Source organism: Penaeus chinensis, chromosome 25 (assembly GCF_019202785.1).
Source record: "Penaeus chinensis breed Huanghai No. 1 chromosome 25, ASM1920278v2, whole genome shotgun sequence".
NCBI lineage: Eukaryota > Metazoa > Arthropoda > Malacostraca > Decapoda > Penaeidae > Penaeus > Penaeus chinensis.
Window position 1 is genome coordinate 17,047,055 of NC_061843.1, and position 21,670 is coordinate 17,068,724.

The window sequence follows — 21,670 nt, forward strand, 5'->3', positions numbered from 1 at the left end:
CCTGCTACCTGAGTTTATGACTTGCTCCAAGATGGACACATTTGTAGTATGATCCATTGTATTCGATTGCCATGATGCAGTCGCCATTTTCTTATGCTTCAAAAACAGCATTTATCTTAATTTACTAAATTTCGCTCATATTACAAGGTTGCAAATAGTACGAATTCAGACTACTGAAGAGTATCAGATCAGCCCCAAAACAAAAGTTTTGAAATTAAAATCAGATAATTTACTTGAGACGCTTCAGTTGCACAACGATACAGAGATAAATTCTTAACGAAATGTATCCTACATAGTGTAGGATACATGCATGTGATACGAAGGAAGCACGATAGGACGCGCTTGTAGTCCGGAGGGAGGAAGCCTTTTCACGTCGCAGTCATTCTTTCAGTTTCAGTAATGTATAACATCTCCCCGTAGTTGAAATGACGATAAATGTTTACTCGATCTTGATTTCAGTTAGTGCTGCCCATTGTTATGCCCGTGTGTGTGTGTGTGTGTGTGTGTGTGTGTGTGTGTGTGTGTGTGTGTGTGTGTGTGTGTGTGTGTGTGTGTGTGTGTGTGTGTGTGTGTGAGGCAGCAGCGTGAGGTCATATATAAGAGCCTGGAGATGGAGAGCTAATCTATTACTTGATGTGAAATGTAGACGTTGGCAATCTTCCCCACAATAAGTGGATAAAATGGACAAGAAATGGTCATCGACATTACCAACTGAAGCGTCTCAAGTAAATCATCTGATTTTCATTTCAAAACTTTTGTTTTTGGGCTGATCTGATACTCTTCAGTAGTCTGAATTCGTACTATTAGCAACCTTGTAATATGAGCGAAATTTAGTAAATTAAGATAAATGCTGTTTTTGATCACAAGAAAAAAATATAGATCAAGTCTTATTTATTTGGTAGCTAATATTATAGTACTGACAAGAACCTCGATGACAACAATGAAATGACTGAAATTTCTTTCAAATGTTAGAACAAGTATCGAACAATCAGAAACCAAAGAAGCAGAGACTATCGATCCTTTAAAAATCACTGAAAAGGTGAAGAAAAACACAGACCGACAGAGTATTGCCGAATGCCTCGCACTCGCATACCCTTAGAAGTAAATCTCACGAAGCAGCGTCGAGTGGATGTAAGGAACTTGTTTATTTTCGTGATATTGGTTATCGGAACCAATATCGGTTTCGTAGAGGACTGCCACTTCCCTGCTGACTTTGAGAAGTATGGAAGACAGACTTGGTCGTGGAGAAGTGTTGGCATAATCCTTGAGGTTCTCGGCCAGGTAGTGGATGAAGACACTCCCTTGGATTCCCTTGCGTTTACTCGTGAAAGCTGGAAAGCCTGTAATAATAGCGAGAGTGACTAAAATATGAAGAGACAAAAAGGGAAACAAACAAAAAAATGAGAAGAGAGAGAGACTGAGGGGTGAGATGAAACACGTTCATTAAACCCAATGAGCAGTATTGGCTCTAACCCAGTGGTTCTTAAACTTGGGAGTGTCTGTAATTTCCAATCGGATGTAAGCCCTGGGGAAAAGCAGGAATTTCTCTAATTATATTTATAATGAGAAGCGTGACTAATTTATACTCAATAAAAATAAGAACATATATATATATATATATATATATATATATACACACTTTTTTATCTGGGTGGTAATTTTATACATAAATGCATAGTGGGGGCATGAACGGAAGGAGAAATCTCAAGAGGAAGCGCGGTAGTAAATTCTAACCCTTTCATTAATTTACAATAGTAATATCCCAGCCGCAACATTAAGCACTCGTAAATGATTGTATTGTTACTTACTAATCAGGCCCATATGAATTTTCAAACAGTACTGTTCCAAGGTAAAAATATTTTACATGCCTCCACCAGCAAACGATATCTAAAAGTATCTAAATAGTTTCTTCCATATTTTACTAAATGCTTATCAAATATGTACATCTTGCTATGATTATTTCATCAGAAATACAGAAAAGATCCTTCTACAAACCCTGGATCTTAGGAAAATAGTTGGAGTATAAACCTCAGGTGATAATCATGAGTCGATGCGACGACACGGCCGTAAGGTTACGCAAGAAGACAGGAGGCTATTTCATTCATTACAAAACACAATAATAATAAAAAAAGAAAACAAATGTAAGTGATAATCTTAAAAGACGAAGGACTGGCTTAATATATCAAGTATGTAGAAGAACTTCAATGCAACATGCGAGCACTCACCGAACGAAACAATAGTATCTTGCGACATGTGCAGAAAATGTTAGCTAGAGAAATAATAGTTTCTGAGAGCAAGAGATGTGTTACATGAGTTTCGATGTTATATTTTCATCACGTGCGCATTTATAGAAAGGTGGCGAAAATTTTCGGTGACAGATAGCGATCCTGAAGGACCTTAGAAGGGCCTTGATATTTCTAACATGAAAAATGTGACAAGGAATATACCACGAATACAGGTCGTAGATACAATAGAAGAATCATGAGACAGAGAAAATTTAATGACTGAACTTACCTGGGTAGGAAGCCCACATAACAAGCTGGTCAGCATGGATGGGAATGACGTACTCCTCAATGCTGTCCGTCTGAACCGCCATGCCACGCACTGCCCGAGACATGTTCACGCCCTTATCTACGTCGGGGCCCCTGCATGCCTGTCGTGGAAGTTGATGTTGTGAATTCTACCTTTAAAAGTTACGGCAAATGGTTCAACGCTAGTGGAGGGAAGAAATTACCTGAATGAAGTACAGCTTAGGTTTACCGGCTAGACCTGCACACCGTTCAGCCGTGAAGTTTATCCACAGTTCTTTGGTAGGAATCTTGTCGTCTTTGGCCCACACGAATTCCATGTTATTCCTGGTTTTTACTTCGCCATGGCTCATGAACACTATTGCAAAGGCGTCGGAGCCGCTGTGGTCGCGCTTAGAAACTGTAAGAGAGGATATGAATATATAGACACACATACAGACATGTATGTGTATATATAATAAATAAATAAATATTCATATATATATGCACACATTATATTTTTTGGCTAAGTTTTGTTAATGACATCTGTCCTCATAACCCTGTCCTTTTCTCGGATTTCCTGATGGAAATGGGAGTATGACCACAACCTCCCCTTGGATACCCTTGTTCATCGCTCTGCTGACCACTTACTTGTACAGAGGAAACCTATGCACAGTTGAATATACATGTATTTCTTCTCATACCATCCACTACATGTGTTGCCACTTCTCGGTTCCTCTGTGCCCTCCATATTTGTGATCCCCAGTACCCTCCTTATGCTGACTACTGACCCATCGACCTTCCCTGTTCTCCTGTCCCCACCTGCCCTGTATGAACTACTTTGCTTTATTTCTCTATCACTTATACTCACTTATTCATCTCCGTTTCCTCTGTGCCATTTGCTTAATTACAGTAACTGTTTTGACAAATTCTTATACGCATCCCTCACAATGTGCTTCACTTTTAGCAATCATGGACACTGGTTACCTAATTGCCAAGGTCATCTCTAATCTCTCGCACTTAGTTTCTAGAGGTATGTCTCAATTGCTCCCTCCATTTATCACGAAGACAACTTCTGATGCTGGGTTTTAAGTCGGTGTGAGGGAGAGGAAAACGAGCATCACAGAGCTGAGCGGCAGCTGCCTTCCGATTTAGTTCGTTTTTTCTCGCTTGCACCCAACACAGATATCTTTTATTTACGTGTTAACATCGGTGCAAGCCAATCTTAAACCACCATTACCACTGGATGTGATGAGATTAAGCTCTGGATTGCTTGCAAGGCACTACGAGAGTAGCAATATATTAAAGTAGAATGGTTTGAAGATCGAGAATGGTGAAGATCGAGGCTGCCAAATGCAATCTTCCTCCTGCTCACTACTACACAGCCCACACCATTTTCAGATTTCGACCCATTTATATACATTCCACTTGGTCCTTGGTACTTAAAAGTGTGGTGAAGACACCTTTCCCTCACATTTGCTTTGGAGATCATCCCCTTCCCTATTCTGACCAAATCCAGCTCAACTAGCTTCTTCAAACCATTGTTTCCCATTTATACCCCCCCCCCCCTAACGGAAGCCGCCTTGCCGCGGTGGGGGGGCTTGAGGTCCCAATGAGCTGGTGAGCCGGACCAGAGGGCTACCCATACTGGAGGAGTCACCAGTGAGGGATGAGACAAAATGGCTTCTTGGTGCACCAAGACCTATGAGAGGGGATGGTGCCGCCACCCCTGGTTCATTACATCTTAAGCCAGAGAGAACTCTCCCCCGTGTCTTTGCCGTGCGTGGCGTCCCATATTATCAGGAGACAGGAGTCCTGGAGGTTGAGCGATGCTACACGCTGCACCCTGCAGCTAGCAACACACCATTTGGTCCTTTATTCTGGTTAGACGGGTAGCTTGATCAAGGCCCGGTCAAGTCAATTGGCTGGTCAAATGTGGCTAGGGTCAAGCAAGCACTGTCCAGTCGGTAGCGCACAGGTCCCGCGACTACCATCAGTACTGTAATAGTGATTGAGTATATTTCCTCACTACCCCTGTGGCTGTAAGAAAAAATTGAGTCCCAACTATAGCTTCCCCTCGTTGGACTCCATGGTGGGTGGGGGATGAGAAAATGAAGATATATAATTTGTATGATTTCTGCAAATTTACAAAGAATTTGATCTCTCTCTGACGACCTTCGCAAACCCCTGGCCAATCCCTCTGGAACATCACATATTGTCACTCTGGAACCTTACCAGATTCCAGAGAGCAAGAATGGGAATCATAATGGTTCCCAAGCTCCCAAACCAGGTAAGAAGGAGAAAAGTCCTCCTCAATCCATTAAGGAAATCTTACCTGGTAAATATGAAAGTGTGTCACAGGTCCCACGACTACCATCAGCACTGTAATATTTCCTCACTACCCCTGTGGCTGTTGGAAAAAATTGAGCTCCAACTAAAGCTTCCCCTCGTTGGACTCCATGGTGGGTGGGTGGGGTGAGGAAATGAAGATTTATAATTTGTATGATTTCTGCAAATTTACAAATAACTTGATCTCTCCCTGACGAACTTCGCAATCCCCTGTCCAATCCCTCTGGAACATCACATATTGTCACTCGGGAACCTTACCATATTCCAAAGGGCAAGAATGGGAATCGTAATGGTTCCCAAGTTCCCAAACCAGATAACGAGAAAAGTCCTCCTCAATCCATTAAAAAAAATCTTGCCTGGTAAATGTGAAAGCATGTCATATAGTAAATACCTAGTAGTGAAGACCATTGATGGTGTATCTATCGTGGATCTTGATATTTTTGAAGTACATCGGAAGATAGTTGAGGTATGTCAACGTGATCCTCGCATCACCCCACAGCGAGATGGTAGCTTGATAGTTGAGGTTTCGTCACCAGATGAGAGAGACCGTCTGCATGCAATATGCGACATTCCTGGGGCTCAAGTCTCATGTTCTCCTCACAAAACCCTCAATCAGTGTAAGGGAATTGTCTTTTCCCGAGACCTGATGAGGTATTCTGAGGAGAAACTGTTAGAAGAACTAAAGAATTTTAATGTAGTGGCAGTAAAACGTTTTAAGAAGAAAGTTGATGGTTTGGAACAGTCGACACCAGCTCTTCTTCTAACTATTGAATCGTTAGTCCTACCTGAATTGGTTAAAATGGCATGGTACCTCCTCAAGGTAAAGCCATATCTGCTCAACCCTATGCGGTGCTTCCACTGCCAGGGTTATGGTCATGGAGCCAACACTTGCCGTTTTAAAGAAAACGGATAACCAAGAATGTGTGTGAAATGTGGTACAACAGGTCATCAAGGAGAGGATAACTGTCCAGGTCCAATATGCTGTTACCACTGCAAAGAAGATCATGAAGCTTCTTCTAAGCAATGTAAAAGGTACAATTTTGAAAAAGAAGTATTGGGAATAAGGAGCAAGGAGAAAGTTAGTTATGCAGAAGCAAAGCGACGTGCCCATGTGCTGTTTGCACAGCCGGGTAAGTCCTTTGCCTCAGTTCTAGCCCATCCTCCTTCCCGCCATCCCTTACCATCCAATACTTCTAACACCACACACTCTGCCACTACCTTTAAACCTCAGTCCGCAAATGCTGAAACTGCCTCTGGTAAGTTGTTGCACCAGAAACGGAGTAGGAGTGAAGGGTCTATTATGGAGACTCCTCCTCCCAAAGTAAGGTCTTTGGAGCCATCAGTTAAGGCTCTAAGGCCTCAACGGTGACAACTTCAGCTGCCACCACATCCACAGGGGCCTCTGCTGCTAAGGAGAATCCTTCTGAAGTAAAGGCTCAGGTACGCCCTTTGCACAGGCAGAAGAATCCTGAGCCTGTTCAAAAGACTCTTCATAGAATCGGGTCTTTAGAGCCACCAGGCAGGGCTCCTGAGGCCACCACATCCACAGGGGCCTCCGCTACTAGACAGAATGCTCCTGAACCGAAGGCTCAGGTCCGTCCTTTGCCAAAGCAAAGAAATTCTGAGACTGTCCAAAGGAAGCCTGTGGAAACTAGTTCCACAGTTAAACAATCCATAAAAAAGGTACTCCCAACATGCTGGAAAGGGATAGCCTAAAGGTGTGGGGCGGGCCTTAACCACAGGTGCTACCAAACACTTAACGAAGTAGTTTGTCAACCTGAAGAACTGGACACCCTAATCCAATGGAATTGTCAGGGGATTCATGCAAAATGGGAAGAACTGCAACATCTGATCGCTTCATGTAATCCAGTTTGTGTATGCCTACAAGTGATTATGACCAGGGAAAATCATCCAATTTCCCTGAGAGGATTCCAAGTTCAAGCCATTATAGAACCTTTGATAATGGACCTCATGGAGGAGTAGCAGTGATGGTACGTCAAGATATTCCCTTCCAGGCCATCCACCTGTAGACAACACTGCAGGTGAGGGCTGTGAGAATAGGCTTGACACGACCTTACACTATTGCATCCATCTACCTCCCTCCACATAATCTCAACATAATTGATTTGGAAGATTTACTTTGGCAGTTGTCTCATCCATTTCTACTCTTGGAAGACTTCAATGGTCGGCATCGCCTCTGGGGAGACACTTTGTACAACCCTCGAGGAAGGGCCTTGGAGTCCTTGTTCTCAAGAGTAGATGCAGTTTTACTGAACAGTGACACACCCACACATTTCCAAATTCAATCTGGGACATTCTCCAATTTTTTACCTGTCAATTGGTTCACCTAATTCACAGTTGAATTTCACTTAGCAGGTCATGGAAGACTTACATGGAAGTGACCACTATCCAATAATTTTGGAGGAGGTGAATGGTATTCCAGCCAATGGAGTGCAGAAATAGCGACTTGAGCATGCAGACTGGAATCTTTTTAGATCAACTGCAGTATTGCAAGGATCTGTGAACGATTTCCAGAGTGTTCAAGATGCTGTTAATCACTTCACATCACGAATTCACCTTGCAGCAGAAGCATCTATTCCCAGAAGTAGCGGGCAGTACCGTCGACCTACAGTACCATTGTGGTCTGATGAAAGCCAACAAGCTGTCAGAGCAAGAAAAGCTGCATTAAGGCAATTAAAACGACGCCCAAGCGATGTAACTTTGATCCAGTCCAAAAAGACCCGAGCCAAGGCCAGGCGAGTGCTAAAGGAGGCTAGACGGACATCGTGGAGGCAGTATGTTTCCTTAATTAACTCTGGGACTCCCTTAGCATGGGTATGGGACAAGGTGCGTAAGATCGCTGGAAAGAGCACATCCATATCACCACCTGCTCTGAAAATAGATGGTATAATCCTAACAGACAAAACAGATGTTGCAAATGAGCTGGCAAAATCCATGGCAGAGATCTCCTCTAGAGCATCTTACACTGCCCAATTCTCCACTCTTCAGGCTGAACACGAACGACACCCAGTGTCGTTCTTCAGTAGAACTGCAGCAGAACTTCCATACAACCTGCCATTTTTGCACAAGGAGATGGACTCTGCTTTGCAGCTCTGCCGTAAGACTGCCCCAGGAAGTGATGATATTCCATACCAAATGATATCTCACTTACCAGAGAGTTCCCAAACGTTCCTGTTGGACTATTCAATAGGATCTATAGGGAGGGCACAGTACCATCCACATGGAAAGAAACTATAATCATTCCTGTTCCTAAACCTGGCAAGGATGCTTCTATACCAGGGAATTATAGACCAATTTCTCTTACCAGCTGCATCTGCAAGTTGATGGAGAAAATAGTAAACTTCCGGTTGACAAGGCTTCTAGAAAAGGAAAACATGCTGACCCCATATCAATATGGGTTTAGAAAACTGAGATCGACCACAGATGCACTTGTAAGGATGGAAACTGCTATACAGAATTCCTTCACACAGCGACGTCATATGTTAGCAGTCTTCTTTGACCTTGAAAAGGCTTATGATACTACTTGGAAGCATGGCATACTCATGAAGCTGTATGACATTGGTTTAAGAGGAGCATTGCCTACCTTCATACAAAGCTTCCTTGCCAAGTGGAAGTTTAGAGTAAGGGTGGGAAACAGTTTCTCTAACCTGGAAGATCAGCTGGAAGGGGTCCCACAAGGGAGTGTCTTAAATGTGCTGTCTCATGTAGTCTGTATGTGGATGACTTTACGCTGTACTGCTCAGGAGGAAGCTTATACAATGTGCAAAGACACATGCAGACTGCAAAAAATCAGGTTGTGCAATGGGCAACATACCATGGGTTCAAATTTTCTCCAAGCAAGACCATGGCTATGCATTTCCACAAACGAGGAAAGTTCCATCCTTCCCTCTATTTAGGAGCAAACCCACTGCCTTTTGTCCAAGAGGTAAAGTACTTGGGTCTAATTTTTGACTCAAGGCTTACATGGCTGCCTCACATTGAAGAATTAAAGGTGAAAACTACAAAAGCACTTAGTATTTTGCGGGTTCTTTCACACCTATCTTGGGGTGCAGACCGCACAACGCTTCTGTGGCTTTACCGAGCACTTTTTCGTAGTAAACTTGACTATGGATGTGAAGCTTATTCATCTGCAACTCCCACTGTTCTCCGGATGTTGGACTCGGTTCATAATGAAGCTCTGAGAATCTGTATAGGGGCTTTCAGATCTTCGCCTGTGGAGTCCCTGTATGCTGAGAGTGGAGAACCACCTCTTTCATTACACCGGGACTACATGAACCTAATTTACTACACGAGACTACAAAGGATTCCGGGATCTCCTACATCCAGATTGGTTTTCAACCCTCTTGAGGATAGCCGATCCTATGGTAGGAAAATGAGGAATCTTGTGGAAGATCTTTATTTAAATCTCACAAAGGTTCTGGCTGTTGGAACTTCCCAAGTCCCCCCTTGGACTAATCAAGTCGAGCTGGATTTGGTCGGAATCTGGAAAGGGGATAGATCCGAAGCCAAAGTCTGAGAGATATTTCTTCAACGCACTTCTAGGTACCAAGGATTATATGCAATACATACAAGCTGATCAGAAGGCCAAGGCAGCTGCCACTCAGCCCTTTGATGTTCGTTTTCCTCTCCCTCACACTGACTTGAAACCCAGCATCAGGAGTTGTCTTCGTGATAAAGAGGGAACAATGGATACATAACTCTAGAAACAAACTGTCAGAGATTAGAGATGACCTTGGCAGTTGGGTGACCAGCATCCATCCCAACCGACAAGTAGAAGTTGTAATAACAAGGCTGAGAATCGGGCACACAAGACTGACTCATGGGCCGATGATGGCTAAAAGTGAAGCACGCTGTGAGGAATGTCAGGAGCCATTAACGGTCGCACATGTAATGGAAAGATATCCAACATTCTCAGACTAAAGAGGAAGGTACTTGTCTCCCCCATATACACTGAAAAATGTATTGGGGGAGAACTGTGACATAGAAGGTCTTATTAGTTTCCTTAGGGAAATTAATATTTTCAATAAAATTTAATGTTTATGCAATAGTTTTTAGACATTTAGAGCATAATATTTATGCTTCGATTTTTAATATAATATTTATTGTTATTTATGACATTTATTGATAGAGTTTTAACGTTTTAAATATTTTAATATTTCAGTCTAACAAGGTGTTCGCCGCTAATGACCTTAGCTGTTGACGCGGCAGATAATTTTAAATAATCAATCAATCACTCTCACGTTCCAACTCACAAAATCTCACTGCTCGATTGCGGTGCACTGCACTCACCGCGCGCCCGCGTTTCCGTGTGTGTGCTTGTGCGTGTGTGTACCTGCATATGTGCGTATACATGTGTATATATCGAATATATATTATAAATATATATGTATATAAAATACATATATGAACATATATACATATAGATATATCACACATATAATGCTGTACACACACACACACATACATAAATATATATATATATATATATATATATATATATATATATATATATATATATATATATAGTTTTGCTACACTACTGTTGCATTATCGACGTTGCATGAACCATTCATTTAATTACTTGTTAATTTTACGATCATTGCATGCTGGTTCATTTACCGACAATTAGCAATAAATTGGTGCAATTTGAAACATACTTTGCATTTTTTTTCACAAGAGCAGCCAGCACAGCAAGGACATAAAAGGTTCAAAAAAAAAGTAGCAAGCAAAAGGTGCAAAGTATATAGGTTCCAACATCGTTCAGTCAGTGACTAACCTGCCTGCAGCTCCCTCAAGAGCTCGTTCCTCGTGAGGTCGAAGAACACCTCAGGCTTGAAGTCGAGGGCCTTGAAGGCGGCTCTCGCGATCTCGGCGTCGTGGGCGGCACAGGGTCGCGGCTGCCGGGGAAAGACCTTGGCTAAGCGGGGCGTGGTTCGGGGTGGCCCGCAGGTGCAAGCATGGCGGCAAAGAATGCGAATGCGTTGGGAGAACCCAGACTTCGGATTAAAATGAATGGAACTCTATAAAAATAACCCTGCATTTGACATTCGGTTAGGTCTTGCTATTACTATTACTTAGCTTGCAATATCATGTACATTTTGCACCATGAGACAAGGGTAAACATTAACTACTAATGCTACCCTGCGCCGTATTCTAGCCTCTAGTCCCTTGCCATCACGGTGTTCTCAGCAGGTTAAGTTAAATTCACATTTTTTTATGCTCCTCCAATAGTGTTTGATTATTACTCGCACATATCATTAATATGCAACATGTAAATATTAACCAGCCTTTAATCGTAATCTCTGTACTGATACCTTAGTGCCTCTTGTGGTTCAGATAGTCATTATATAATAACAATACCTATTGTTCCTTTTGTTACTTGGCCATATCTATGTGGTGTGACGCCTGTGTTATCCTTTATCAAGTAAAATATTGAAACAAGTGAAAGTAGCCCATGAAAGTCTCACCCAGACCACGAGGCGGTAAACTCTAACCAATTGTTGACTTGACACGAATAATACCTTTTGACCTGGCTCAGGACCTGACTCAAGAAAACGTGAACAAAAGAGTACTGTTGACAGAGCTGGCATTTCTTAACCATAGGAATATGTTCATTGGACAAGAAAATAACCAATAAAGACGTGCGTGTGGGAAAAGAACCAATAAAGAGAACATATGGATATGAGAGCCAGGCTGAGCGACAAAATGTGATGAAAAGTCGTCAGTCTCAGAGCAGACCCCACACTAGGTGCATCTGGACCTGTTATTCGAGAAGTTACTCGAACATTTCTTAGACACTTCTAACTGAGACAATTCTAGAACCCATGATTAAAGTAATATTGAGTAAGTCAATAAATAATGACTGAAGCTTTCAGTTTTCCTTTTCATAATAATTAATTATTGGAGACCTGGCACTCCTTAAAAGTTAGTGTTGGAAGTTTACCATTGGCAGTTTAGCAAAAATCTACCGTAACTCGGTAACACCACATCTGATACAATTAAGTCCATGTTTGATTGGTCTTTTCTTGTATTATCAGCAACGTTTAAGTATTACTCCTGACGTATTACGTGACTATCTTCTGCTCCCTATTTTCTAATGTGTCATTTCCATTCCGCTGTATAGTTGCAGAAATTCCTGCAACTGGTTGATGCCTTATGCATAAGCTCTTGCTTAGGTGATTTTTTTTCTACTGACATCCTGGCTGATCATCCGCTGCTTATAGTCAGACTATATTTTTCCATCTAGTTTGAAACAAAATCTATTCTTGTGAATATACATGAACAAATCATTAAAATTCATAATGCTTAGTTTCATTAACTGACAATTCCATCCACATAAAGGAAATCACGAAAATAACAAGAAATGCCACCATCAACGAAAATAAAATGCTCATGTAAAGACAACAAGGAACATACAGAATATATAAATATACTCAAACCTAAAACATGAAGCTGAGTTCTCTCTAAAGTCTCCACTAATCCCACACACGTTATTCATAAACAGTAGTCTCTCGTAAACAGCTGTCATTTATAAATAGAAGTCACCCACAAACCGTTGTTGTTCATAAACTAGTCCTTCAAAAACAGTTGTCATTTACTGCTTCTATTACTGTTTCTTTGTTCATTACTATCTTCATTTTATGTTCACTCTGACACTTTCTCCTTTCCTTTTTCTTTCCTAAAATACATCCAAATGATCTTTCTATAAGTAACAGCAACAATAATTGAAATTTGTTTTCATCTCAATTTAAGTTATGCGAGGGGGGGGGGGGGGCGAATGGGGTGAAGTGGTAAACTACTGATCTAGCGATCTATATATAGAGGCCCTCTATCTATCTATTTCTGTTTCATATATTTTTCTGCCTGTCTTTCTACCTATCAATTTCTCTCTCCATCTATCCATCTCATACATACATCTATACTCTACCTGTCTCTCTACCAATACATATTTCTTTATTTATCTATCTATGTCTATCTATCTTCTATACATACATACAAACACACACATACACATGCACACAGGTTTTGATGACATTGCGAATTAACTTTACGTTGAGACTTTTATTATCGAACTTGGAATGAGCGAAGATGAGAGCAGAGCCCCGAGGCCGATGGTTCATTGGGTAACGTTCACTGAGTCCGTCCACCTCCGTGTATGCGGTAGGACGCCTGCGGGAAGAGGAGCGAAATGCAATGAAAATAAGTAACGCAGAATAACCCACTAGAATGAATGAGGATAAGGACGGACGGAGAAGAGGAGAGAGAGGACAGAATGAGAGAAGTTGACAGAGGTGAGGGGAGAGAGAGACTGAGACTGAGTGAGAGGAAAGGTAATGGTGATAAATAGATTCAATGAGAGAAGAGTGTTTATGTAAATGAATAATAATGATAATAGTAATAGTAATAATTACTAATAATGATGATGATAATGAAAATAATAATGATACTAAAAATAATCACAATAATGATAAAAGTAAAAATAATGATAATGGTTATAATATCAATATTGACAATGGTCATAATAATAATAATGATAATAATTATAATGATAATAATAATAATAATCATGGCGGTGATGATAATAATAATGGCGGTGATAATAATAATAATGATAATAATAATAATAATAATAATAATAGTAATAGTAATAATAATGATAAAAATAATAATAATAATAATAATAATAATAGTAATAGTAATAATAATGATAATAATAATAATAATAATGGCGGTGATGATGATGATGATAATAATAATAATAATAATAATAATAATAATAATAATAATAATGGCGGGGATAATAATAATAATGATAATAATAATAATAATAATAGTAAAAATAATAACATTAATAATAACAATAATAATAATATAATAATAATAATAATAATAATAATAATAATGACGGTGATAATGATAATAATATTAATAATAATAATAATATTAATAATAATAATAATAATAATTTCGGGAATGAGGCAGGCTCTCTGTGTCCGGGCGAGTGGCGGTGGCTGCCTATTTATTGTGCTTCTGAACTCCACGGGGCACGGCAAAGGTCGCGGGCTCGCGCCACGCAGCCGGCCGGGGGCCGCCGGGGTAACCATTCCCCGTACCGCCCCGCTTCTCGGTCGGTTAGTGGCCCTGCCCTTCTCACAGGCGACCGCTCCCGTCTAGACGTCCGGAATGGTTTCCGAGTACTGCCCCCCCCCCCCCCCCCTTTGGATGGCTGTCTCAGAGGGAAGGATGAATCCCTCTGAAAAGACACAGGTCCTTTCCTTCCCCACTGAGGTGAAACAACCTTTGGGTGGTTGCCTCAGGGGAACGAAAGGAAGTGCCTGACAAGAACGCAAAACCTCACTTCCCTCACTGAGGTGAAACAGCCTTTGGGTGGCTGTTTCAGAGGGAAGGGGGAACTACTTTGAAAAGACACAGGTCCTTTCCTTCCTCACTGAGGTGAAACAACCTTTGGGTGGTTGCTTCAGAGGGATGAAAGGAACTGCCTGGTAAAAGTGCAAGACTCCTCTTCCCTCACTGCGGTGAAGCAACCTTTGGGTGGCTGCCTCAGAGGGCTGAGCAAAAGGGCTCCAAACAATGATGTCTCGCAGGTGGAAGGGCATCCCCTCTGGTCTCTCCCCAGGGGTTTACACCTACCCACGCGTTTGCCGTGCGTGGCAGCCTTGTGCGCTGTGGAGATGGGAGTCCTGGAGGTTGAGCGATGCCGTAAACAAGTACGCCCTGTGGCTAGCAACACGCCTCTTTGCTCCTCTATTCCAGCAAGACAGGCGGCCTGATCCCGGCCCGGTCACGGTCAATCGGCTGGTCTCCCCTGGGAGGCTAGGGTCAAGCAGTCATGCCGCCATTGGCACTCACAATGGTCCGTGAGCGCCGTCACAATGGCTATTGGCTGTGTATATTCTCTCATCACTCCCGTTGCTGTTAGACACTGGTTCTAACACTCAGCTTCCCCTTGTTGGACTCCGTGGTGGGTGGGGGCGTGAGAGGATAAAGCACTTACCAATATATGGAAAAAAATTACAAAACACCCCCCACAGACTGATACTAATGTTGACGAACCGCGCAAGGCCCAGACCACGGCAGTCACCATGAAGGCATATGTGCCTTCTGGTGGCAAAAGAAAGCCCCAAGCACAGGATGACACTGTCACCCCTGCTGCTAAGGTGGACAAGACCGAACCCAATGGGTCTGTCCACCGAATAGTCAGAGATCTTGACTCGCGAGCTGGCCTCTCCAGGCCAACAGCTAAGCCAGGGAGGCCCCTGAGTTCTCAGACGGCCTCCCCAATTGAGAGGGGAGAGCAGACTGAACCAGCCGCATCAGCTGCTGCCTCCACAAACAAGCCCGAAAGCCGAAAGGGCGGGCCGAAGCGTCCGAGGCCGGAGACCGACTCTGATGAAGAGTCGGGACCCCCTAAACGCTTCGCCCAGTTCAAAGTGCCAGCTAAACCCGAAGGCTTCGACAAAGCCTACCAATTGGTCAGAGCATTGGAGTTGCAACGGAAAATCTGGTTGTCGATCCGGGTCGCCCGAGATCAGGGCATGATCATAATGCCTAAAGATCAAGCTACCTTAAATTTCCTCCGGGAAACGAAGGAGCTAGCCGACGGGAGGAAAGTGAGTCTTTCCCCACTAAGTCCCGAGGAAAAGAGAACCAAGATGGTGCTACTTGGCTTCTCAGTCTCGTACGATGTGGAGCTGATCGCTTCACACCCACAGGTCATGCAGGCTTTCCGAATGTCGAAGGGGAAGACCCCAACTAGGCAAGTCCTGGTGACCATGAAAGGTGCCCCAACCACTACCCTTGATCTGGGTAACTGGGGCACCTACAACCTTCGAACGTATATGCCAGAACCACTTCGGTGTTTCAAGTGCCAGAAATACAGTCACCACCAGGCTAACTGTACAGCCAAGCCTAAATGTGGTGTCTGTAGCAAGGTACACAACACAGAGGTATGCCTCAAGGCATACAAAGAGGAAAAGAGGGACACAACAGCCAAATGTCCCAACTGTGCCAAGAAGCATCATGCCTGGAGCCTGACTTGCCCTGTCAGGAAAGAGGCGGCCCTCAGGCGACAAGAGGTTGCTCAAAACCGACCAGACTTTGTTCCTGCCCCACCGGACATCCATGTCTGGGGAAGGAACAAAAGCGAAAAGGCCTCCCGACCTCCTAAGAGGAAGGAAGCAGACACCGGATGTCTCCAACAAAAAGGAGTTTCCGACAATGCCAAAGGTGCAGAAAAAGAAACTAAAGAAAAAAGTTTCTAAGAGGACCACAAAAACCTCCCCAACAGATGACCATCTCCTCTTTGACGAGGACGATATGACTCTCCTGTTAACTGCTGTTGTCACAGCAGTAGCAACAGCCCTGGGGAGGTCGAGTGAGGAGGCCGAGAAGGCAGTTTCGGTCGCCATGACGGCAATGACCCAGACTGTCGCAGCCTTGAAGGGAAGAAAGCTGGTTAGAGCAAAACCAGCCTCACCCTCAACCCAGGACGAGACTCCCCTCCCCACTCCAAACCAGGCCATGCCTTCACAGGCAGAGCCAAAATAGGCTGAATCTGTGCAACCAGAGCCAGATCACGCTGACCTTGCCCAGGCAAGGCCAGCATAGCCAGCCAAGAAAAAGCCTGAGAGAAAAACCGAACCAACCAAAGTCAGAGCTACCAAAGGCTCTCCACCCCCCAGTGGACCCAAGGATAGCCTGACAATAGACGAGGAGCCCTCAACCAGCGAGGACCTCGCAATGGAGTTGTCAGACTCCGACGATGTCTCTGATGTAACTATCACTGAGTAACACCATGACACATCATCTAAGCATCCTACAGTGGAACATCAATAGCTTCTCTGCAAAGAACGCTTTTCTCCAAGCAGTAGTGCGATCAAGGAACATTGACATTGTCATGCTCCAGGAGACATTAACAGTGGACACTGTTCGCTTCTCAGGGTACCATGCCTTCACACTGCCACGAACACCTGGCAAGAGAGGCTTGATCACCCTTGTGAGAGCAACAATCCCCTGCTCCGCAATAGCCGATGCATTGGACTGTGGAGACGATAATGAATCCCTTGCCGTCGAGGTTCACCTGGCCGGGGGGCCCCTCAAACTGTACAATGTGTACAGCCGGCCACACTGTAGAAGCTTAGACATCAGCCAGGTCTGTGCTTCTGCTGCACACGACCGAGTGATCATAGGGGGAGACTTCAATGCACACCACCCCATCCTGGCTCAATGCCGGGCACCGGATGCGGCCGGCTATCACATAGCCGACGTGCTAGAGACATTCCCTGAGATCGCTCTCCTTAACACCCAAGAGCCAACGCATGTCAGAGGAGGGGTTCTAGACCTCACCCTGGCTACTGCAACTCTGGTGGGGAGGATTGGCTGGCGTGTCGATGAGACCATCACAAGTGACCATTACGGCACTATAACTACCCTCATGGATGCTGGCCCAGCCGAAATCCTAAGACCGAATCCAGGATGGAAAACAGACAAAACGCCTTGGCCCTCTGTCTGAGATGCAACGATCCCCCACAAAGCGAAAATGTGGAAGTGCTCGAAGCTAGCCTGCTAAACGCCATTAATGAAGCAGCCTCACAGACCATACCCAAAACTCGGCCTGGGTCCAGAAGTCACAAAGACGCCTGGTACTTCAATGACGAGATCAGGGAGGTCAACCACAGGGTGAACATGTGCCGAAAACTATTCCGAAGGCAAAGAACCCCTGACAACCTATCCCTCCTAAGGGAAGCTGTCACGGATGCCAAGGAAACTGCCAACAGAGTCAGGCAGGAAAAGTGGCTGGAATGGTGTGAGTCCTTCGACCACCAAACCACCCTTTCAGAGCTGTGGCAACGGGTCAAGCGAGCTACCAGCCGCTCAGCCCCGAGGTGCACCCATCACGACCCCCAAGCAGAGGCTAACAGACTGGCGCACGAGTTCTCTGCGAGAACGAGCAGCAACAGTCTGCCAGCCGAGCTGAGGGCAAGACAAGAGCATCTACAGCCAGACAGACACGCTCAGATCAGAGAAAGGGCAGCCGAACCCGATAACTCAGACGTTATCTTTTCTCTGAGGGAACTAAGGAAAGCCTATAAAACCAGTTCTAACACAGCCCCGGGCTCTGATGGGATCTCGTACCCCATTATCTCCCACCTAGGACTAGCAGGTGAGCGTGCACTCTTGCAACTCATCAACAAGTCCTGGGAAACTTCCACTCTACCCCAGAGTTGGAAGAGGGCTACCATAGTTCCCGTCCCAAAACCAAAGGAGCCGGGGAAGTACCGCCCCATCTCTCTGCTCAGCTATCTGGCCAAGATGGCTGAGAGGATGGTACTAAACCGGCTTCAATGGAAAACGGGACCCCCGCACGAACACCTTCACGGGTTCACAAGGGGCATGGGCACAGCACACAGCTTAGCCACGCTCTTAAGCACAATCAGCAAGGGCCCAGCTGTGGTGGTATTCCTTGACCTGGAGAAGGCTTTTGAACTGGCAAGTCCACTTGCCATTCAGGAAAGCCTGATCCAGAAGGGAATCAGAGGAAAGCTCTTGGCTTGGATAGGTGACTACTTCAGGAACAGGACTGCCACTGTCAAATTCCAGGGTCACCTATCGCAGCACATGCCGCTCGAAAATGGAACGCCACAGGGTGGGGTTCTCAGTCCAGCCCTATTTAACACTTTAATGTCCTGCATCCTCAACATAAACATCCAAGTGGGGTGCCAGATCATCTCGTATGCAGACGATCTCGCTATCACCTCCACTGGACCACGCAGCCAGAATAAAGCCTAGCGTTGTCTGGACCTCGTGTCAGAGGAGTGTTGTAGGACAGGACTAAAGATCTCTGCAGCCAAATCCAAAGCCATGGCTCTGAGACAGAGAGTTCGAGGCACAAGACTGAAAATCCAGGGAGTGGAATTAGAATGGGTCAAGGACTACCTATACCTTGGGGTAAGGATAGACCGGACCCTCTCCTTCCATAAGGAGGTCCAGTTCCTGGTTGACCTAACCAAAGCAAGACTGTCCGTCATGAGAGCAATGACTGGGAGACGCATAGGGGCCAGACACAAAGTACTAAGATCATTCTATGTACATGCTGTCCGGCCCATTGTGGACTATGCCTCAGTTGCCCTAATTGCTGCAAAGAAAAAGCACACAGACAAATTAGAAACAGTCCAAAATGAAGCTGCCAGGATCATTCTGGGTGCCCCGAGGTGGACGAAGGTCCTCAACCTCCTGATGGAGGCAAACCTTCTCCCCCTGGACTCACGAATCGATCTAACGGCAACACAATTCTTGTCAAAGGTCACCCAGGCTCCCAGGAACACAAGCCTAAGACAAAAAATAGTCAGATGCCTCGAACAAGACAACGAGCTCGTTGCAAACAACTCCTGGCTGTCTCATACAGCCAGGGTGTTGATACGCCATCAGCTCAAAGAACAGCTTCTTGCTAAGGGCATGGATTCCCCCCACCCCGACTTTGCCGAAGCCCCGCCGTAGGCACTGAGCCTGATAGAGTTCAACATAATGAGCCTGTCAATGAAAAAGAGCCTATACCCCATGCCTAGCCTAAAGGCAGAAGCCCACAGGGTCATTGCAGCCATCACTCCTCCGGGTAGTAGAACATACTACACGGATGGATCGGTCGATCCCTTGAGCCACTCTGCAGGCGCCGGCTTTGCAGCAAGGGATGCCATGCAATCCATGAGGGTAACAGACAACGCCTCCTCGCTACAGGCAGAGGCAGTTGCAATCATGGGAGCCCTAGGCCACGCGTCCCTAAGGGAAGGACACGTGGTCATACACACAGACTCAAGGGCAGCCATTGACTGTCTTCAGCACAGCTCACCCACAGACAACATCTACCTACTGACCACGATTCTCACAATGGCACAGAGAATTCTTGCTCAGGGTAGAAGAACTATCATCAACTGGGTCCCAAGCCACATCGGCATTAGAGGGAACGAGCTTGCTGACAGACTAGCCGTCGCTGGCAGGGGTATGCCCCCAAATCCCATGACGATAAAACCGAGCCGAAAATTACTTATGGAGAAGTGTGCCTTGGTCGGTCGTACCTTCCTACGGCAGCTCCACAGAGAGGAAACGAGAACCTCCCCCTCGGCCAGCTGGTACTCAGACGCCACAGGCTATGAACCACTGGCACTCTCTGAAGTAAGCAACAGAGGTACCGAAGTCATTCTTCACAGAATGCGCCTAGGTTACCACTGTGCATGGCAGATTATCCCAACAATCGAACGCGATGAAAGGTGCTGCAAGCACTGCGGCGAGCCGAACGCCACACTAGTCCACTACCTAAAAAAATTGTGACCATACACAATTCCTGAGACATGGACCGGCCACAACAGCCGCCGTGCTGGTAAAGAGGCTAAGTGAAATGCTTACACCATGGCGGCAGGAGCGCCTGCTGGCAATCCCACCGCCACGGTAAGCACCGAGTGTCAGACAACTCAATGAGACAACCGTAAAAAGCTGACACAGGCCGGGCCATATTTAGAAGGCCCGGGCGCAGCTAGAACTTCGCAAACCAAACCACCACATTCTGACCCCCCCCCCCCCCCCCCGTGAGCTCAGGTCAACAAAATTGCAATGGCGGCAGAACCCATTAATTATGAATCAAAAAATAATGGCGAGGACGACGACGGTGATGATGATGATAATGATAGTGGCAATGATAATGTCAATAATGATAATAGTAACAATGATAATGATAGTAATTGTTATTATTGTGATTATTATTATTCATATCAATAATGTCAATCATAATCATGATAACAATCATAATGAGAACAATAATAGTAATAGTAAATGTAATAGTAAAAGTAATAAGAATAGTAATAATAATAACAATAAGAAGAATAAAAACAATAATAAAACGAAGAAGGAAAATATTAATTATCTCATAACAAAGTGAATACATTAAAAACTACTTCAGATTACTTTTGGAAATATTGTTGGTGCTCAAGTGATAATACTTACAAGCAAGCTCAAGCACATTACCCACAAAGCACCAAAAACGAAAGAAGAAAAACAATGGTCAAACAGAAGCAACAGTAACTAAGGAGCGCGTTGATGTAATGATGATAATAATAATAATAATAATAATAATAATAATAATAATAATAATAATGAATAAAACAAGTAGGTAATCAAGCCTTTTTTGTACGGAAGGCCATATGGATATTCACAACAAAAGTGAATATGCAAATGGTTTCTTTCCATCTTTTCTGATCTTTCTGGTAAACCTTGAAACACCAACATTGAAAAGATACCCTCCCGATTTAATAAATGCATACATATACAAGCATAATAAGAAGACCAAACTTCCAGCGAAAGCCACCTACCCCCTAAAACCGTTCTTCGCAACTTCCTCCGCCTTCGCAGGTTCCTCCGCCTCCGCGCTCGTGTTCTCCGTCGTGTCGGCCAAGCCTTGGTTCCCGCCATCGCGCCCGTCATTCGGCTGGGCTTCGGCTCGCGCTGCATCGTCGCCGCTGCTCATCTCTCTAAGGGAAGAAGGGGGGGATCGAGCCGTGAGTTGCAGACCGTGTTATCGCAGGCAACGTGAACTGCGTGTGTGCAATACATCTTGGCATTGTTGACTCTAAATTACCTTTTCACGGTGTTAGTTATCTCCCAGACACGCTATCTTTACAATATGACTTTAGCCTTTTTTGCTGATGACTTTTATGTCAACGATAAACAGTTCCCTTTTTAAGTTCGTAGATTGTCAGTAATTCATTTGCACACTCAATGATAGT

At 44.5% G+C, this 21,670-nt stretch overlaps 1 protein-coding gene across 1 annotated transcript in view; it reads right to left on the reverse strand.

The window, feature by feature from the left end:
- Positions 1 to 482: 482 nt before the first annotated feature.
- The window catches only part of LOC125038775 (caspase-1-like), a 27,502-nt gene continuing 6,314 nt past the window's right edge, over positions 483 to 21,670 (reverse strand). The window contains exons 2-7 of the mRNA XM_047632368.1: positions 21,257 to 21,415; positions 12,929 to 13,046; positions 10,654 to 10,774; positions 2,735 to 2,928; positions 2,515 to 2,653; positions 483 to 1,340 (exon numbers count right to left, since the gene is read on the reverse strand). Of these exons, the coding sequence (XP_047488324.1) occupies positions 1,096 to 1,340; positions 2,515 to 2,653; positions 2,735 to 2,928; positions 10,654 to 10,774; positions 12,929 to 13,046; positions 21,257 to 21,411 (972 nt within the window). The 5' untranslated portion in view covers positions 21,412 to 21,415 and the 3' untranslated portion in view covers positions 483 to 1,095. The remainder of the gene's footprint in view (positions 1,341 to 2,514; positions 2,654 to 2,734; positions 2,929 to 10,653; positions 10,775 to 12,928; positions 13,047 to 21,256; positions 21,416 to 21,670) is intronic.